Genomic DNA, 20,306 nt, shown 5'->3' on the forward strand with positions numbered 1-20,306 from the left:
ACATGCCTGTGCACATGCCACTCTGTCCTATGCCAAACGCACATGTGTGTGCACACGCCACTCTGTCCTGTGCCTGAACGCACATGCCTGTGCACATGCCACTCTGTTCTGTGCCGCATGCACATGCATGTGCCCATGCCACTCTGTCCTATGCCAAACGCACATGCGTGTGCCCGTGCCGCTCTGTGCTATGCCTGAATGCATGTGTGTGCACACGCCACTCTGTCTTGCTGTTATATATACACACTGGGTGTTTCTCTTAGGGTTGCTCAGATTCCTCTGCATTTGTGAACCTGCAGACAGGACACCTGCTGGAAAGAAAGCTTACAATATCCGTGGATTGGCCTGTAGGGACTGTAGCATGTGTGTGTCTGTGAGTGTGAACATGCAGTTGTGCAAGGGGGTGTGGTGTGGTCACTCGCACACTCTCTGTCCCTCCCACTGAATGTCCTATGGAACTCGGGGAACCAGCAGCAGTCCCAACTCCTTTGGGTAGTCTTTGGATACAACTGTGCTGATTTGGTGACAACTCCAGCTAATTTACCTCAAAACTGAGCATCTTTAAATGACCACAATCACTTACTGTCACACATGGTGTCTATGGGTTAGGTTAAGGTGCAGGCAGGCTGGAGGCCGTGGCTCTGTGCCTCATGGACCTGCTGTGGAGCTGCTGGCATCTCTATGACGTGGCGACTGCTCCCAGGACAAATGACCTGTGACCTGTGACCTGAGAGACAGAGGGAGGGAGACAGATGCACAAGGAGGCAATAACGTCTCCCAAGCCTGGCTGCAGGTTCCCAGTCTGTCACGTGTGTGACATTGTGCTGGTTGCTTAGGGGGCCTATTTCACTTGGAGGGCCTATGACACCAGGAGGCGAGACCCAGGAGCCACGCTGGACGCGGGCACCACCTGAGCGTTCCCACCCACTGTGCACCCTGGGGAGAGGGCTGGTCCGTGCTGCCAGCTGGGGTCCAGCCGTGCCATCTGGCTGTTTTATCCTCTTGGGGCCTCTGTTCATCAGGAATGAGAGAGACAGCAGGGTTCTCCTTTAGAAGTGCTCTAGTGACCCGAGTGGTGGTGGGGACCTCCGGTCACGTCCTCTGCCCAGAGCACACTGGAGCTCATGGGGTGGTCGGGAAGTATCGTCAGTGAGGTGAGGAAAACATGGTCATGAGCCCTGTGGTTTGTGCCACCTTTACCAGGCCTTGTACCCTCTGCAAAGGCTGTGACATCTGAGAAGGAAGATGTCCACCAAGCATTCCCCGTGGGCACTCTGTGCCCAGCGCCCCTCTGCTCACCCCGGCCAGGCGGCAGGACAGGAAGCCAAGGGGGAGGAAGCATGGTGTACGAGTGTCCCTGTGACTCTCAAGCGCCTCACAGAAGAGCTTACCCTGGTGGCTGCAGGCTCTGTGCTCCACATATGTTATCTGTGGTCCATCAAACCTGCCACCTAGGGGTGACGTCCATTTACAGGGGTGATCCTGAGACCCCACAGGCACCTTGGAGGTGCTGACATTAGACCCTTTCCTCTCCACCAGCCTCTGTGAGCTGCCCACAGTAGAGCTGCCCACAGAGTGGCACCATCTGGCGATGCTTCTCTGTGGAGACTGGGCCGTGGCGCCTTGAAAACTGCCTCCCGTCCAGGGGGGAGGTGGTGTCGGAATGCCAACCCCAGCCATGCAGGGTGCTGCTCCCGGGCAGGCAGGCGGCAGAGGGCACAGGAACCCCTGTGCTTGGACTGGCTCGGCCACCTCTTCCCTCCGACGGTGTCTCCTCCTCCTAGTGGGGGCCCGTGGTCCCATCACTGTAATGTTACCTCTACCCCTGTGGGCTTTGTTTCCTCAAAATACATTGCTGTTGACTGTGTGAGCCTCGCCGACCCTCTGAGAGGGCAGGGGAACAGGTGTCCTCGCACGTCCTCCCCTCAGGAGCTGGAGCCCGAGAGGGCAGCTGTGCCGCTGGGCAGGGGGCAGGGTGAGGGTGAGGGTGGCCGCTCTGCTCCCGTGGTGGTTTGGTTGGTCAGTGTGGGAAGATTGGCCCAAGGGGATAAGACTTTGTGGTGATGGGGAGGGGGGCACAATTCTTGGAATTTCCACAGAAATACATATGTAGATATTCATGTGTGGTTATTAATCATGGTGTTGTGCCCCGAGCAGCATTTTATCCTGTCCCTCTGCCCCACTGTCCATCCTGGGAGAAGACAGAGGAGGAGGCTAAGGGCCAGTGATCAGAGGGCATTCCTGGAGCCTGGTCAGGACAGGGCTGCGGCCGGGATCCCACCTCCTAGGACGTCCCTAGGGGCGGGTCTTGCTCTCTGTCCAGTGCTGTTTTCTTCCGTCTCTCCCTGCAGTCATGGGCAAGGCTGTGTGCTCAACAGGCAGGACCGCCAGTACCTGCAGCAGCCGAGAGGCCAGATGTGTTCACCATCTCGCTAGTGAAGCCACTCAGGGCACAGAGGAGGGGTACTCACCCAAGGCAACCAGGCAGGATGAGGTTCACCCAGGACTGGGACTCCGGGGGTGTGGCACTGTCGGTGCCAAGACCAGGACAGTGCCAGGCAGAGCAGGACAGTGGGTCATGTGACCACACCTGAAGGTGCCCTGGAGGGGTCACTCCTCCCACTTGTGCCCTGTGTCCTGTCCGCTAGGGACCATACAGCTTGTGGGCATCTGGTGGAGGGTATCCTTAGGGAAAGGCCCTGGCTCAGGACGTATCCAGCCTTTGGCCCCAGTGGCTGCCCTCTTAGGGCTCCAGGAATGAGGGGCTCAGGACAGAGGTGCCAACCCTGAGAGGCCATGTCTCTGTGTGGTCACTGGGCCAGGAGCTGACATGGCCTTGCGGCCTGCTTTCTCCTCTCCTGTGGGGGAAGCTCTACCCACTGGCCACCCGAGGACAAGACTAGACATGGTCTGTCTGGGGCTTATAGACAGGGGATGCATGTGAGAGCGCTTGGTACTCAGGCAGAGTGACAGTGTCGCGGGGTCCTGTGGGATTGTACTTCGCTGTAGGGGGCACACACAGACTGCTGAGAGGCATGGAGATGGATGATGAGGCCACCCATGGGGACGAGGAATAGGAACATCTAGCCAGAATGTGTGTTCAGCTAGCTCTGTGTGCTGTAGGATGTGACTCTTCCCACCGCTCTGCAGGAATCTTTGTGGAAATACCACTTTCTCCTTAGGAAAGTCTTTGACAGGCGATGGCTGCCTTGCTGTCCTGATGGTGTCTCGGAACGGGGTGATGGGCAGCGGTACCTGGGCAGGTTTGCCTACGTCTCTCACCCTTGTGGCCTATGGCCTTGCTTCCTATCCCCAAGAAAATCACCTGCGGCCCCTCTGTCCTTGTCCGGGGCCACTTCTTCTTCCCTCATTGCATGTCTGTGTTCACTGAGGTCTCCAGGCAGTCATTTCCAAACCTAGTTCTTTATCCGGACAGAGCTGGTCATTCTTTAATCACCCCCATCCCTTCTCATCTCTCTGTTTTTTTGCGAATTGAACGTGCTTTGTAATCCTGCAGTAAAAAGAGAACTGCAGTTCTCAGACGTGTGTGCTGTGCCTACGTGGTCTTGTGGCCTCATGGAGTCCCCGTGGCAGCCCTACGGGGATGCGCCTCACAGACAAGGAGCTGGCAGCCACACAGGGAGGCTGACCGGCCAGCTAGCTCCCCAGGACAGCTCACAGGTGGCAGACTAGGGGTCAGTTCGCCTGGTCGGTTCATCCAATTCTGTCTATTCTCAGAGCGTTAGCTTGGAAGCCACGACACCTGTGTCATAGTCTCACCTTGACTCTGAAGCTACCTGAGTGACTGTGAGCAAACATGCGGTTGTCGGACACCAGTGTCCTGTCTTGTTGGGCCTGACAGACTTTGGAGGAATATGCACGGTTAACGTCTCGACCATCTTTTCTTCCTGGGAAGCTGTCTTCACAACCCTGCCCCTACCCCATCTCTGCTCCCCTCCCGGCCACCTTGTGAGCTCTTCTTAGTGACTGGCCTTCTTTGTCCCTGTGGCTTTTCTTAAGCCCTTTCTCTCTGCCCTTTGGTGTGACTCAATTGTCAGACGTCCTGCTTCCTTTGGTTTACTTGGATGAGTACTTGAGAAACCATTGTGAGAATTCTGCTGTTTTGTGGTGAAGATGAGAGTGACGAGGACTCGAGGAGGCCTACTGGGTAGATCCTGGGACAGTCTGGGTGGGCTGCCTGGAGGTGGTGACGCAGCCAGATAATGTCTTGCCGGTCCTGCCTGACCTCAGGGAAAGCTGCCGTCTGTGCAGAAACATCGTCTGTCATGTCCTGGGACTCTATAGAGGACAGAAGAGCTATGGTCATTGTGAAGAGCAGGCTGGTGGGCACCCAGGTGGTGACAGGTGTCTGTGTGTGAGGAGGGGGTGGAGCCTGCATCTACATAGGGACAGTTTTCTTGCCACGAGGGTGCCCTTTCCAGCCACTTTTGTCTGAGGTCCATTACTCCACGGAAGATTTGAGCACAGGCTAGTCAGCACCGCAGCAGTGTCACAGAAGAGATGGACGTCTCAGGTATGCGTGTGGTGTGAGTCAGGACACGGTCTGTGTTCTCTATCCCTTCCCCCAGAAATCCGGCTCCCTTTGCTTCATCGCACCATGAGATGACTTGTTCCTTTTTTCCTTTCAGTCATACTCTTTGCATGTTGGAATTTTTGAGTTGGAAAATGTGTAATGTGTTATTTTATCGCGCGCGCACGCGTGTGTGTCTTTAAAAATAAATACCTGCCCGGAAGATTGGTGCTGTTTCTGTTCTGAGGTTGCCCAGCTAGCCCCTGAATGGTGTGGTATTCGGACTTTTTTCTCTGGAAGGTTCCGTGTGATACAGAAAAGGTCCGTTTCATGAGCTTCTGCTTCATTTTGCTGCATCGGGGAGCAGGAGTGTGGTGAGGGCTCAGCGTGCTCTTACAGTAAAAAAATAAAATAAAATAAAAATCCATGTTCTCTGGGGAGGATATAGATCTTCTAGAACTAGAACTAAAACTCAGAAGTTATAACTTACTGCCAAACCTCCCACCGAGGATTATTTACCAGGTGGACTCCAGCATCCAGGTGGCAGTCAGTAAGCGGAAAGTCCCAGAGAAGGTGGAACAGCCCACGTGGACACGGCGCTCGCGGCCTTGCCCTAAGGAAGGCGCGTCTAGCTTCCATGGAACCTGATTTGGTTGCAATTCTGGTTTCCCGTCCAGGGCAAGCCCAAAGTGGGGCAGTTAGTTAGACGCACAGGAACAGATCTATGGAGATATACGTCACACACTGTGAAATTCCCTGTTAGTGTGTGCGGGTCGGCGGTTCTCAGTACATTCACACTGCCATGCGACTGTGACCGCCATCTAATCACATAACGTTGCCCCCACCCCTAAGGAAGCCTGAACCCATACCAGTCTGTCCTCTAATCCCTGGAAACTATGTTTCTATGGATTAGCCTCATCAGGACATTCCCGATAAATCACGTGGCACATGGCCTTCTGCCACCGGCTTCCCTCACTCAGTATAACATGTTCTGGGTCTGTCCACCTTGCGACATGTGTCCGTGCTCCGTTCCTTTACATCGCCCAACATTGCTGTGCCGCATGGCGGTGCCCCCTCTTCTCTGCCCAACCCCTCGTCAGTGGGCGTGGGCGTTGTTTCTGCTTCTCAGCTGTTAGGCGTCATGCTGCTACAAACACCCGTGTGCAGGTTTTAGGTGGCCATATGTCTTCCTCTCTCTCGGGAACTCACTGTGCGTCCCCCGATCAACAGAGACATAGCCGAGTCAGACAGGCTGAGAATAAACCCTGCTTCCTTTGGGGGGAAAGAGCTGGCAGGGGAGAAAGGAATGTATGTGCCCCAATTCCTTGTAGCCCACAAATAAACAAAGACAGTGTGTGGCTGCATTTCAAACATTGTGACAGCTTTCCTGGTGTGTGTGTGGGGGTGTGGGGGCAGGGACAGGGACAGGGACCTGCAGTGAGGCTTCTGTCCTGTGGCAGTTGGGGGCAAGGACAGTGCTGAATGACCACAGGGACCCCTTTAAGTCCCCACTCTGCCCCCGCACACTTCTGTACCTGGGGAACCGTGAGCCTCCTGGTGGGTGGGGTGGGGGTGCTGCGGCAGCACCCCCCTCCCCGGGCACCTAGTGGAACGCTGGCTGAGTGTGTGCCCCAGAATCTGGGCCCCGTCGCCTTTAGTGCTGCTTTGTTCACTGCTAAATGAGGCGAGAACTCCCAGCCGGGTCACACTCACAACCCTGCTGGGGGCCGCTGCTCCACAGGGCACTAGGAGCCATTTCAGCAGGGAAGGGCTTGCCCGGCATCGTGTGGTGCTGTCCTGGGGGGTGTGTGTGTGTGTGCACAGACTGTGTTCTTGGGCAGGTCACTTACCCCGACTGCGGTTCCCCATTCTGCCAGCACTGTGCCCGGCCCTGCTCTTGGGGCTGGGGACACGGGACTGCAGGGCAAGGTCCCAGACTCAAGGGGCCACGTTGTGCGAGGGAGGGGGAGGCAGAGAGGGAGACGTGAGGGGGCACACCACCTCCTGCAGACCCTGGTAAATGTGGTCAGGGAATGGGACGGGAGCACCGTCAGGTGGGTGACAGTGGCCAGCGCTGTGAGCACTGGCCGAATGCCTGGCCAAGTTCTTGTCATGCATTCTTATTTAGACATTTTGTAATGTAGCCTTGGACGTGACTCCCAACATTCCTGTTGGCTTTGAAGTCTCTACTCCTGTGACTAAGTTTTCAGCAGGTACCAGGACAGAGGTTGGTTAAGGGAATAAGTCAGATGGGGCATCACGGCTGGGGTTTTCTAGGGACAAGCAGGTGTTAATTTCTTTCTGCTGGTGTGTATGTTTGGAGAGAGGACCCGGTGTGGCCTGGACACTGTGGAATGTGACAAGGGGGCCCCAGAATTGAGCAGTCTTTAGAGGGAAGCTGAGAGCTGGGAGCACGGGGATGCAGGGACCTTATGTGCTGCCCACGGGTGGGCCTCTCTTTTGCCCCAGGTACACGTGGCCCTGTGGTGTTTCCTGTGGCCTGACCTGCACTGGCCATCCAGGTGGGGTCTCGATAGCCACACAACAGAGTCTCTGCTGTCTTCTGAAGAGGCAGACTTTTGTCCTCACAGACAGTTAACCTGGCTGCTCTTGAATCCTAAATCTTTCCCTCTTGAGGGGGGCAGCTTCCCCTCCTGTGCACACGTGCATTTTGGGGTCATCCAAGGACTTGGGTGTGGTGGACATCCGATTTGGGGGCTCCCCTCTGTGACACTATCCTGTCGGGATTTCTGCGTCAGGTTTCTCCTCCGGCTGCCCCTTCTCTGGTGTCCACCCCACCCCCAGCCCCAGCCCCAGGCATCTGAGCAAACCATTTGGCCTGAGCTCCCGCTGGACCGTGGTGCGCCCGCCAGGCTGTGCTCTGGGCAGAGGACACGTCTCACCCAGTGCTGGTTTCTCCAGTGCCTTCAGAGTTGTTTTAGTATTTCCATTAAGGGACTTAATTTTAGAGAGATTTTAGGGTTAAGGAAAGATTAAGGTGGCCAGGACAGAGTTCCCACATGTCCTCCTCCCTAGTCTCTTGTTTTGACCTCTTAGTGTGGTACACTTGTACACTTGTTACAAGTGAGCCAATGTTGATACAGTATCATTGACTAACTTTAATGTTACCTTCTTCCCTTCGTGCCTCCTCTGTAGCTATTTTGTGTCTAGTCCAGACTTTCCATGTGTTGTTTGAAGGAGGTCTAGTCTGAGGATAGAGTTGCTCCCATGTTATCAGAAGCAGGATTACCTGATGCATTTATTTTAGACTCATATGTAAGTTTCTTCCTGGTCTCTGGAAACATTTAGAAAGAAGGGGAGTCCTTGAGGAGGGCGGGGGCCGAAAGTCCCACAGATTGCCGGGTGGTGGTGAGACTGGTAACTGCCAGCCTGCTGTGTCTTGCTGCTTCCATGTTGTGATTTCCGTAGCAGCAGACACTACAGCTCAGCTTATCGTTGTCTTCAGAGGTTCACCTTCAGAAAACAGGGTGGCAGCAAGAACATGGGAAAAGCTTCCTGAGGTAGTTATCCAGCCCAGAGGCTGAGGTTGTCCAAGAAGCTTACAGAAATCCCTGGAGTCCTTCGTTGACCCTTGTGTGCAGGTGACACCTGCTTGTCCGGAAGATGAAGCCACAGATAAAATAATCTCACATCCTGATTATTCAGCCATGGCTGCATATTCCTTCCGGATCCTGCTAAGGAAGAAGAGGCAAGCCCTGGTATTTTAAACTCCTTTCCCTCCCCTCTCACCCCCTTAAAGTCTGCGTAGAAGTTCAGAATAGAGGCCCTGTGGCATCTCACAACAGGAACTGCTGGAAGTTGGCACAGAAACCCTTACAAAGTTTTACAGAATAGAATGCTGGGAGGTTAAGTCGCCAACAGGTAGCTCTGCTGTACTGTCTTCAGGGTGAGTCAGGAATGGCAGATACTCCTGTGAGGATCCAGCACCCAGACCTCCCACTGCCCCACCCCAGAGTGGGGTTCTTAGTCCAGGGGTGCCCTTCCTGAGGGGCAGCGATGGGATGGGCGGAGGTAGAGGGTGGGGTAGGTCCCACCTGGGTAGGTATATTCAGGCCTGTTTGTGGGTCCCCCTGGGCTGCAGGCCCTTCCTGGGGTGGCAGAGATCCAGGTGGGAGGACCATACAGTCCCAGGCCCACCTCTAATGGGGACCTTGCTTGGTCATGAGGTCCTGGCACTTATGTGAAGGCTGAGGGAACAGGAACTTCTGTTGGTCTGGCTGCCAAGTCAGTCCTGACTGCTCCAGGTTCAGGGCAGCTATGTGACACCTTGGATGTGGGAAGTTGTGGGGAGTTTGAGGACCTTCCAAATAACGGGGAGGCCAGCAGTATGAGCTGAGGCTGGACATGTGGGCTGGGCAGGCCATGCTGAGCGCTTGTCATCTCTAGAGCTTTGCAAGCCAGTGTGGCAGGTTCTTAAGGAAGGGAGTAACAGAGTCTGATTTGCATTAGAAAGAGCTCTCTGCCTTCCTGGTGGAGGACTTGCAGGCAGGGCGAGGAGGGCGTGGGGCGACTGGGGCGGGGCCTGTGTGCAGCCAGTGTGAGAGGAAGGTTTTCTAGGACCCCATAGTGGTGGTGTGGATGGGGAGGTGGAGGAGAGACGTCCGCAGGCCCTGGTCTCTTGTTCGTGGCGATGGATAAGGGAGAAGCTCACTCAAGGTTGGGCACCGGCACCGTGAGGAATTGTTTGTATTGTAGACATTATATATGTCTCAGCATCACATCAGCCTGCAGGCCGTTTTGTTTTTTACATAGAGGTATAATTGGGTTAAAAATTTTAATAGAATATAATTAATGTTTTCCTTTCCTCCAGTTGGGAACTTATTCAAGGGTGTGAGTTCTCTGAAACATCTGGGGCTCACTCAACAGTCTAGCATTAATTAAAAAATAACCCCCTCTCCCTTTTAGAGTGTTTCAGTATGCGCCAGGCAGGTTTGTGTAAGAGAACGTACACCTTAGCTCACGAGGTCTTTTCTGGAATCCCATTTTCCAGATGAGGAAATAGACACACAGAGTGGCCAATGTGTTGCCTCAGGACGGTGTTGGGCGGGTCTTCACGGGGAGTTGTTATAGAGTTCAGAGACTGCCCCCTGCCTCTCTGCTGAAGAACAGTGTAAGGCCAGGAGCCACCATCGTAGCCATTCACATGCAGGTTCCCATTGAGTTTGGGCAGACGGTAAAGAAATGGCTGGGTCGGAGGATGGTGGGCCATTCTGTTTATTTATTGGTGTCTCACCAAGACAGGCAAGCCACGGGAGAAGACAAGGGAAAACCTGCTTTTCCCATGAAGGGCAAGGGATCAGGGAGGCCCCTGCAATGGTGATAGCAGGAAATGAGAGAGAGCAAGCTCCTGGTCTGCTCCACTTTATACTGTAGAAACTAAAACCCTTTATCCAATATACAAACAAGGAAGTCTCTGACACAAAGACACTTATCTGAGGCATAATGGGATTCCTCATGAGAGTGCACCACCCCACATCATGCAATCAGTCAAGGGTGTGGAGAAAAGCTTAGTTTTAAAACTAAGCCTTAGGCTATAATGACCCAGCCTGCTTACAGCCTGTCCCCCACACCCAATACAAAATATAAGCAAGCAAACATATTTATCATATTTACAAACTTATTTGACCAACAAACAGAATGAAAAAGGCCATGGTCATTTCTTGTTTATTTGCTTTTTATAAATAAAGTTGGAAATAATTACCCCCTGGGGCCCTTGGGAAATGGGGAGGCAAGGACTGGCCTGCCTGGCTGGGGACACGCGCCCTCTGCGTTCTCATGAGCTGTGCTTCTCCCCACAGTACGTCGGGAGCCTGGATGTGCCTCGGCCCAACAGCAGAGTGGAGATAGTGGCTGCCATGCGCCGGATCCGGGTGAGCGCGGGGCAGGGCAGGGAGGGGCTGGAGGGGGCCACCCCTCAGCACTGCGGGGAGGCTGCTGGGAGATGGCCGGTGGACTTCCCTTAGAGGCCAAGGTTAAAGTGGAAAAGGTGGCTGGGGGAATGTCTGCCCTCTCTCCAATCTGCTGCTTCCCCCCTGAGATGCCTGTCACCCTGGGGGCCGTGTGGGGCTGGTGACGTGTCCATTCATCCAGAGACAGTGGCACGGGAGCTGGAGGAGGCTTGATACATAGCTGTTAGTTCACTCCACACATGAGAAACTAAAACTATATACTGTGGAATGTAAGGTGAGATTTACTTGGAACTTCGAGAACAAGTGTGGGATTTCAACAGAAGTTCCTGGTCGGTTGCTGTGGGCTCTCATGCGGGTGTAGGCATGCTCCTCTTCCACATGAGGGCTCTGGGGGGGGGGGGGTGTTGGTCAGCGCCCATCTGGCTCTGGCACATGGCAGAGAGAGAGAGAGCGAGAGAGAGGGAGAGAGAGAGAGAGGGAGAGAGAGAGAGAGAGTGCGCACACACGGTCGTCCTTTGGGCCCTGTGACGGGCTCTGTCTACCTGCTCTGCATGGAACAGGAGGCATTATGTCCGGCCTGTGCATTCAGAAGGCAGGTTTGGGAGTTCAGCTGGGTCACAGCGGTGCTTCAGAGCAGGTGGGTGTGGGGAGGCGGGCCGTGGCCCTGGGTGCAGCCTGGCTCGGGCTCTCTGTCCTTTGGAGGAATCCACTGTTCCCTCGTCACCTGTCAGCCGCGGGGCCATGTGCCAGGAGCTCCCATCCCTGTGACCTGCTTCCAGTGCTTAATGAGCAGCTCATTAAATTAGAGCAAGAAATTAATTGGCCAGTGAGCTGTTTGGTCAGCTGTCCAGCCGTTTGTTGAGACTGGTCACCAGGAATAGCACAGGCTCTGGATCTGTGTTGTATGTTGTACTGCAGCCCCCTGAAGACACCCAGCCCAGGCTGTACCCTGGCCTCTGGCTGCCCCCCAACCCCTGTTCAAGCTGTACCCTGGCCCCCGGCCCCCCGCTGGCCCAGGTGGCTGTTTCTTCTCTCTTCTCCTTTCCAAAGCTGTTTGGCTGTGATCACAGTGTCAGGAACTAGGACAGGGAGTTTCTGTGTAAAGACTGTTCCCGACTGTCCTTTTAGGTTGAACAGGGTGAGGCCAGCGTTGGGTAGGACAGGGCAGCGTGTGGGCTCCCAGGTGCTCTTATGGACACACATGACGAGGCCCCCTAACCTGGCCAGGGCAGCGGCCAGTCCCCGGAGCACAGCCGTTAGGAGAAGGGTCCCATCATTTTCATCTGTGCTGTGTGCCATCCCCTCAGCTGGCCTTTGGGTGCCACTTCCCTGACCCTGTCTGCAGCTCTGTCCCGGGCAGTATGGGGATGGCCCCCAGAGAGCGAGGTGGGCTCCCATCAGCGTGGGGCTCCCAGCTGTGTGGCTCCCCTCCACACTGTGTGGCCCCTAGGTCCACCCTGCGGCGTCCACTCTGACCCCATGCACACACTGGGTCCATTCGACTCTTTCCCTCCACCCTCTCCCCTCGTCTCCTGTGTTCTCATGCTGTGTAGGTTTTCTTTTAAAGTTTATGTTACTGAACTAGGGAGTCTTTTCTTTTATTTTTTTAATGGGCTTTCACGATTGCTGGTGGTTCAGAAACACCTAACCTCAACCCTGAGCACTTAGGTGTGTGGTCCACCGTGGTAAGCATTCTCCTAACGTTCATCCCGCAAAACCGCATCTGCCCCTGTCAGACACTAGCTGCCCTCCTTCCGCCCCAGCCCGGCGCCCACCTTTGTTCTGTCTTTCTTTTTTTGACGGAGGCAGCATTTACTGTATTTACATCTGACAGAACTTCACAGGGAGCAATACTTCTCGCGCAGTCAGGGCTCAAGGTGGGAGAGGCCTTGCCCAGGCAGGCAGGGAGGACAAGAAGGTGAGGACTAGAGGGGACACTGCTTCTTCCCAGGGGAGCGTGGGAGCCGTCTAACTCGCACCTCTGGGCTGCAAGGAGCCACAAACCACTGCCCACTCCCCTTCAGCACCTCGATGGAAGAGGTTCATCTCTAATGGGGAGTGACCCACCTTTGTCCTTCTGGTCCCTGTGAACTTGACAGCTCAGGTACCTTATGTTAGTCGTTCTGTGTTTGTGCTTTTGTGCCCAGCGTATTTCTCTGGCATGACGTCCTCCAGGCTGGTCCAGGCCGTGGCCGGGGGCGGGACTTCCTTTATTCCTAGGGCTGCACAGTGTCCAGCTGGCTGTGTACAGCACTTCTTTTACTCGTTCGTCTGGGGTGGGCACCTGGGTTTTTTCCACCTTCTGGCTGCCGTGAATGGTGCTGTAGTGAACGTGGCTGAGCTCTGACTTCTTCTAAATGTCTGTTCAGGAGTGGGACTGCTGGGGTCCTGGGTTTGTTTACTGTTGCTGTGGGAACAGGTCAGCACAAATGTACTAGCTTAGAACAACACAGACTGGGTAGCTTCTAGTTCCGAGGTTGAAGCCTGCAGTGGTCAGCAGGCTGGTCCTCCGGAGGCTCTAGGGGAGGCTCTGATCCCTTAACAGGGCCTGGAGGCCGCTGTACATCACTGGACTCTGTTATCCTTTCACGTGTCCTTCTCTGGCTCTGACCCTCCCGCCTCCCTCTTAGGGGGACCCCTGTGGTTACACTGGGTCCACCTGGGACACCTTCCTGACTCAGGGTTCTCATTTTTTCTTTTTTTTTAAATTTTTTACATGTTTATTTGACTGATTTTTAGAGAGAGGAAGGGGGAAAGAGAGATAGATGGACAGACCTAGAGGGGGAGACAGAGACAAGAACATTAATCTGTTCCTGTATGTGCCCTGACCGGGGATTGAACCGGCCACCTCTACGCTTTGGGATGGTGCTGTAACTAACTGAGCTATTTGGCCCAAGTCTCACAGTTCTCAATCACACCTGCAAAGCCCTTCTTGCCGGGGATGAGGTCATGGGGTGTCAGGAGTCATCGTTCTGCCAACCACACCTGCCTTGCTTGGATGGTAGCAGCAAGTATGCGCTGAGTGGGGGAGGCCAGACCACCCCGCGGGCCTCAGACTCAGGTCTGGCCCCTCCCTGCTCCAGGTGGCTGCAGGGTGCGGGTTCCCCACGCTCTCCTCTGATCCCTGCATCGAGCTGGGCACAGGAAGTTTCAGAGGTACCCAGAGTCTCTAGGTGGCCATCCTGCTCCCTGTCCCCAGGGACCCCAAGGTCTGAGCGGACGGCAGCTGCAGGGGAGGGGAGGACGAGGGGACATGACGTCGTGTTTTCAGCTGCACAGCTGTAACAGCCGAGCTCAGAGCAGCTCTGCATGAGGCCTGGTTGCTCCCACGCCGGGGCTGCTTGCTGCTGGCGCAGGGCGGGCAGCTGTGCTGGGCGCAGGCCCTTTCAGATCTTTGGTCAGGTTGGGTGCCCAGTTTTACAGGAAAGTGGGCTGTGCCCTACGATGGCTGCGTCTGGTGTTGGAGTCCCCAGCATGACAGGAGCCAGCACTAGAGACAGTGCCACCCCCTCCCTGCCTGTTGGTCCCCATTTCCACTGCCCGCAGTTCACTGGCCTGTAGATGGTTCTGGTTTAGATGTCCTCAGTTCTCCTGCTCTTTTTATTTTAAAAACACGCCACTGATGCCTGCCATGCAGCAAGTTCTGGAAGGAAGGCACGCGTGCACCTTCCTTCTCTGGAACCAGATTTTCATCCTGGACCTGGGCTGACGCCCCCATCTCCCCTCCAGAGACACTGAAGTTCGGAGGCCACCCCCCCCCCAGCACCCCCAGGGGCTCATCCTGAAAGGGCCAAGTGTGATGACAGGCTGTTGCCTGGGAGCTGGAAAAGCAGTTCTCTCCTCCTCCTCTTCCAGTTTAAGTTGCTTTTCTAAACGTTCTGTTTACATACATATAACAAGTGTTAAGAATAACACTTGTAATTATGGATCAAGATAGGGCAGTCCTGCTGGGCCAGGTCTGTATCCAGCACTGTTGGTTCTAGGCCTCAGGACGTGCACAGTGGGGGGCTGCGGCCTGGCCAGCACCTGTGAACATGTGCGGCGTGGGCAGGGACCCTGATGTCCTGCGCTTTGCGCTGAGACGTGGCCGGCTCCCACAGCAGAGCGGCTGAGCCTGTGAGATGTGCCCACAGTGCACTGAACTGTTTCTAAATAGTAACTCCTCTTTTCTTGATCTAAAGCCTGGGTCGCACGTATTGTATGAAAAAAGCGTTTAAAAAGAGGAAAAAAGAAAACAACTGGCCAGAAATAGCCAGTGTAAAGCTTTGGGTTTGAGCCTTATAGGTTATAATTTTAGCAGAAAGGGAATATTTTTTAACAAAACTGAGATCTTCTGTGGAAGCTTCTGTCATCTTTTTCACTGAATACTTGGTAAGGTCGCCTCACACCATTAACCCCTTACAGCTGCTTCCTGCAGCTGATGCCGTTCCCCTCGGTCAGGTAGAGAGCGTCATCGTTTGTTTACCCAGACGCCACTGCTTGACATTGAGTGTGTCCCCAGTTCCTCGTAGCTCTCTGTCCACATCCCAGGGACGTTGAGCATTCTCCCTTTAGAACCCACCACTCAGGAGAATTGTTGCTTCAAGTGCCTGAAGAATTCTGAGGCTTTCGATACATGTGTTGCCCAGTTGCCTGGTGCCCTCTGAAAGTCCAGTGTGCGGTTCTGTGCCCTGCCCCCGTGTGCAGAGGTGTGTGCAGTCTTGGGCAGGTGGGTGGGGTAGAAGACACTGGGGATGGGCCAGGGGGGCACAGGTCCCTGATGGGGGGGTGCATGTTCAGGGCCGCGAGCACCCACCTGGGGGCCGCACTCATACAGCCATGCAGAGATCAAGGATTAGACAGTGCTTGTTTGGGGGCATCCCCAGGACACAGAGCTATGGTGCTATGACCTTCTCAGCGTCCTCGCTTTGCCATTCGTGTGGGGGAAGGAGCAGCAGCCCAGAGTCAGGCCCAATCTCGCTGCCGCCAGCCACCCCGTCTGCCAGGGAAGAGGGGCTGGCCGCCCCACGGTCAGGGCGCCTGTGCTGACACTAAGTCGTTTCGCACGTCTTCGTGGCCCGCTGGGTGATGCGCTTTGTGTTCTGATCCATAGACTGTCATAACGAGACGGCTCTGCGTTTCCTTGCCAGGAACAGGGCCCCTGTGTGGTCTCTCTGTGGCCATTGCACCGAGCTCGACGGTGCTGCTGCTCATGTCCCTGTTAGGCCTGGCCACTTGCTCTGTTGGGGACGGATTTGGAGGTGCCTGGGTAGCACTCATGTTTTCACAGGGCCTGACCCCTGACTCAGGCAAAGCCACAGAGAATGGCTAATTATGTTCACTTGTGGCATGAGAGAGCCATCTGGTTGACCACTGTTAACCCTTCGGGGGAAGCATCAGAGGTAAAGTGAGCTTGGGCTGCGTGTTTGTGCATTGCACACCATCATCTAGTGCAGTGAGCGTGCAGACACTCCCAAATCTCCTAACGCTGAACAGTTGGCTGAGAACGGTCCTTTGCACATTGAGCATCCCCTTATGAAGAACTGCCTGGAATTTATCATGGGAAGCTTCTGTTAAAAAAGCCAGATTAGGCCCTGGCCGGTTAGCTCAGTGGTAGAGTGTCGGCCTGGCGTGTGGGAGTCCTGGGTTCCATTCCCGGCCAGGGCATACAGGAGAAGTGCCCATCTGCTTCTCCCCCTCTCCCCCTCTCCTTTCTCTCTGTCTCTCTCTTCCCCTCCCGCAGCCAAGGCTCCACTGGAGCAAAGTTGGCCTTGGCGCTGGGGATGGCTCTGTGGCCTCTGCCTCAGGTGCTAGAATGGCTCTGGTTGCAACAGAGCAACGCCCCAGATGGGCAGAGCTTTGCCCCCTGGTGGGCATGCCGGGTGGATCCCGGTCGGGCGCATGTGGGAGTCTGTCTGACTGCCTCCCCGTTTCCAACTTCAGAAAAATACAAAAAAAATAAAAAGCCAGATTAGCATCCCTCTATAGCCTGGCTTCATCTCATTGAAACATGGAAATAGTTGAAGGCCCCATTCAGTCCTGCTAATGACTTATTATGGAAAAACCGGCATATTTTTGTTAGCGGTCTGTCCATTCTTTCTTGAAGCAAACCAGTTTTCTGTAATTCAAGTGCTAAAGTCCACGCTTTTGCATGCAGAGCCAGATTCCTCGTGTGTGGAGAAATGGATGGTGCCGGTGTGTCAACAAATATTCATTCAATCAATAAATATTTGAGTACCATGATCTGACCATGTTCTCGGCACTGGGAACCGGAGGTGTGAGGTCTCTCCCTCCCTTGGGGAACTTCTGCTCGAATGGTAAGAGCAGTTATGGTGCAGCTACAGAGAAACAGGGGTGACACCAGCCGGTGCTATGTCCTGTGAGGCTGGAAGGAGGGGTGGGACCCAGTGATGTGGGGAAGGCATGGCCTGCTCCCCGGATGTCTGGGAAGGCCTTTTGGAGCAGGTGCAGTTGGAGCTGAGTCTGACTGTGGGCGCTAAGCCAGCCTTGCAGAGCCCTGTCCACGACTGAGGGACCAGCAAGGATGAGGTGGGGAGGACAGGGTGAGCTCTGCCTCTTCCAGCGGCTGAAGGACCTGCTGTGAGGTTGGAGGTGGGCAGGCCTTGGTCCTGGAGGGCCTTCCCTGTTTGTAACCCAGGTCCGGAAATAAGCACCTAATGGGATTTTGTGGAGCCTAACCTTGCATAGTTGGTATGAGGACAGTCACATGGCTTTCACGGTCCCTGCCCTACCTTCCAACCCTTGGGCCAGTTCCACATGGAACACGCTGTCCCCTCCCGGTCAGCTTGTCAGCTTCCGCCTGATCTAATATCTCAGGCAGCATCTCTCCTTATCAGCCATCTTTCCTTGCATGGTGGACTCTCCAACCCCAGGATCTCTCTTCTCTGAACACGTTAGGTTTTTTTTGTTTTGTTTTTCTTTGATAGAGACAGAGTCAGATAGGGACAGACAGACAGGAAGGGAGAGAGATGAGAAGCATCCATTCTTTATTGCAGCATCTTAGTTGTTCATTGATTGCTTGTTCATTGATTGCTTTCTCATATGCGCCTTGACTGGGGAGCTGCAGCAGAGTGAGTGACTCCTTGCACAAGCCAGCATCCTTGGGCTCAAGCCAGCGACCTTGGGCTTAAAGCCAGCGACCTTTGGGCTTAATCCAGCGACCATGGGGTCATCCCACACTCAAGCCAGTGATCCCGTGCTCAAGCCCACGGCCTCAGGGTTTCGAACCTGGGTCTGCTGTGTCCCAGTCCAATGCTCTATCCACTGTGCCACTGCCTGGTCAGGCTCTGGAACCGAGAACCTCAGGAGCTAGGGACCTTGTGTGAGCAGGATGGTGGGGGAAGGGGGCGCTGGGCTAGGCAAAGTCAGCGATTTGAGAGCTGTGTCTGTGCCCAGCAGCAGGGGTCTTCTTGTGCTGCACTGCCCCCACCCCACAACCATCCACCCTGGAGCTGGACCTGCCTATGCAGGTTATTTAAAGCAGCTGTTCAGGGGCCTTAGTTTGACTTTCAGCATTTGTGTGCCCAGACCTCTGACCCAGAGCACACGACAGCGATCAGATGGAGGACCTGCGTCCCCTGACGAGCAGGCACTGCTCCACGGCAGGTACCTCCTGCCCGGGCTCCTCTGCCCAGCCGAGAGTTTCTCCCCGGGAGGGAGGGGGAGATTTCTTCTCTGCTCCACTCTGAGCATCCTTTTCCTGGCAACCTTCCTGCTCAGAAGTGCTTCCTTTGCTGTACACCCAGTGCGGCTGGGAGGAGCTGCACCCCCTCACTCCTGTGCGTCCTCGTGCTGCCGGCCCCACCGGGAGGTGCGGGTGGCTCAGCCCCCAGGACTGACTCCCAGGGCTGCTCCCTGATGTGCTGAGCTGCTGGAGGAGTAGCTTGGACTGCAGAGGAAGATAAGAGATTCCAGACATTCCATTCCCCTCCCCCAGTGGAGAGGCCCTGGGCAGGAAGGGGTTGGCTGACCTCTACGCCTGTCACGGACTTTCGATCTTTCTGATCAAGGTGATATATTGGCCCTTTAACTCGAACAATGATCATCGTTATTATCATCTTTGCCATCACACTATTGCTTCAGCCTGGCAGTGCCCTATCGGTTAAGGACGAGGTCATGAAGGCTGGGTGCTTGCCTACTGCCTGGCACGGGGTTGGCGCTCAACTAATGGGGTCCCTGCTACTCAGATGGGGGGGGTGGCTGTCCCCTTGAAGTTAAGCGAATTGACCAGGGTTTTTGGTCAACGACAGATTCTTGGTCTCCTAACCCTGTATCCTGGATGAGTTGAGGGAGCCGGGCCGATGGTTCTACAGTGACCCCCCTCCTGCCAAGCAGCAGCCCAGGCTCCCCTGGGGAGGTCAGTAGACATGCAGCCACAGGCCCCACCCAAGACCTGACCCAGAAACAACAGATTGGGGCGTAAGAAGCCCACCAAGTGATTCTGATGAAAGTCCAGTCTGGGAACTGCTGGCCTGGGCTGTCTACCTGACATCTGAGAGTTTCAAGATGCGTCTCAGACTCTGGTGTGAAAGTTGCTGCTCTCTGAGATGACTCTGTTGAGCCGTACAGGCCACAGGAGAGGTTCTCAGACAAGGGTGGGAAGGAAGGTCTTTGAGCATGAACCCCCCGGAGGCACTGGCCTGGGTGAAGTGAGGTCATTAGCAGGTGGGCCCTTGGGGATGGCAGATTCTGAGCACCTGCAAGAGGGCCCCAGGCTAAGAGGCTGATGGCTGCCTTTACCCCCCCCCCCTCCAGAGGACGTCCCCTCTGTTCAGCTCAGCTGTGTGTCTGGGATGGCCTCTCTGGTCTGTGCTTCCACCATAGCCAGCCCGCCTCTGTCCTGGCGGCTGGTGCATGAACACGGAGCCGGATTTCTAAATGACTGACCCAGGCCTCCTTTGTGCAGACAGCGACAAGGCCTGAGATGGCGTCCCACCTCCTGACGGCAGCCAGACCCTCTGCCCTCCACTCTGAGCCCTGGCCGAGGCCTGGAATGTGCCCTGTGCGAGGAGCCCGTGGCCTCTGCCCAGAAATTCCTGAGATGAGGGAGCAGCAGCTGCTGCAGAGTGTCCTGGCAGTGGAGTTTACTTAAGTGTCTATGAGAGCGGCTCTCTGGCTGCCAGGCTGCTAGGCGTCCCTGTGCTGCGGGAGGTGGTGCTGACAGGGTGGAAGGCCCTGGGGTGGGAGCTGGGACTGTCTCATGAGAGCGGGCCACTTCCATGTCCCTGCTCCAGATTCAACCTCACAGGCTGCCTGTTTTGAACTATGTGGAGGTGGACTCCCAGGCTCTCCCGGCCCGCGTAGGGATGAGTGGGGTGAGGGGCGTGTGCTTCTGGATTGTGGCCTGGGCTCCCCTCTTCGCCCTACCGTTTCCTAATCTTTGTCTATTTGCCTGAATAGCAGCCAGACGGCTGAGTTCTCTTGGCTTTGATCTGAATTCAGTTGGGTTGTCTGTTCCCTTCCCTGACAATTCCCTAGAGATCTGGGGCGTGGGGGAGGGCGGGAGAGGGAACTCTCCCAGAAATCTAGGCAGATCGCTTCTGTTTCCTGAGCCTTCCCTGAGGCCTGGGGCCCTGCTTTCCTCACTGCCCCAACCCCCACCCAGGATATTAGAGTCTGCAGCTCCGTTTTCCATTTCTGGATGGATGCTTCTTTTCTTTCATTCTTTCTCATCAGGAGATTACCTTCCCACCCGAGCTGCCGTCTGCAGCTGTGTGGAGACGCCGGCTGGCTGGCACTTCCATGTTAGGATCACCCCCCACACACACACACACACAAAGCCGCCCCCCACAGTCTTAGACAACGTCCCCGTGGACCTGCCCTCGCCCCCTTTCTTTTTTTTTTTT

At 55.2% G+C, this 20,306-nt stretch overlaps 1 protein-coding gene across 2 annotated transcripts in view; it reads left to right on the plus strand.

The window, feature by feature from the left end:
• LOC136325881 (carboxyl-terminal PDZ ligand of neuronal nitric oxide synthase protein-like) overlaps nt 1-20,306 on the plus strand; it is a 117,364-nt gene that overhangs the window by 26,703 nt on the left and 70,355 nt on the right. For both annotated transcript variants that reach the window (XM_066261003.1, XM_066261004.1), the window contains exon 2: nt 10,351-10,422. In XM_066261003.1, coding sequence (XP_066117100.1) covers nt 10,351-10,422 — 72 coding nt within the window. The remainder of the gene's footprint in view (nt 1-10,350; nt 10,423-20,306) is intronic.

The sequence above is a fragment of the Saccopteryx bilineata genome, chromosome 2 (genome assembly GCF_036850765.1).
Source record: "Saccopteryx bilineata isolate mSacBil1 chromosome 2, mSacBil1_pri_phased_curated, whole genome shotgun sequence".
NCBI lineage: Eukaryota > Metazoa > Chordata > Mammalia > Chiroptera > Emballonuridae > Saccopteryx > Saccopteryx bilineata.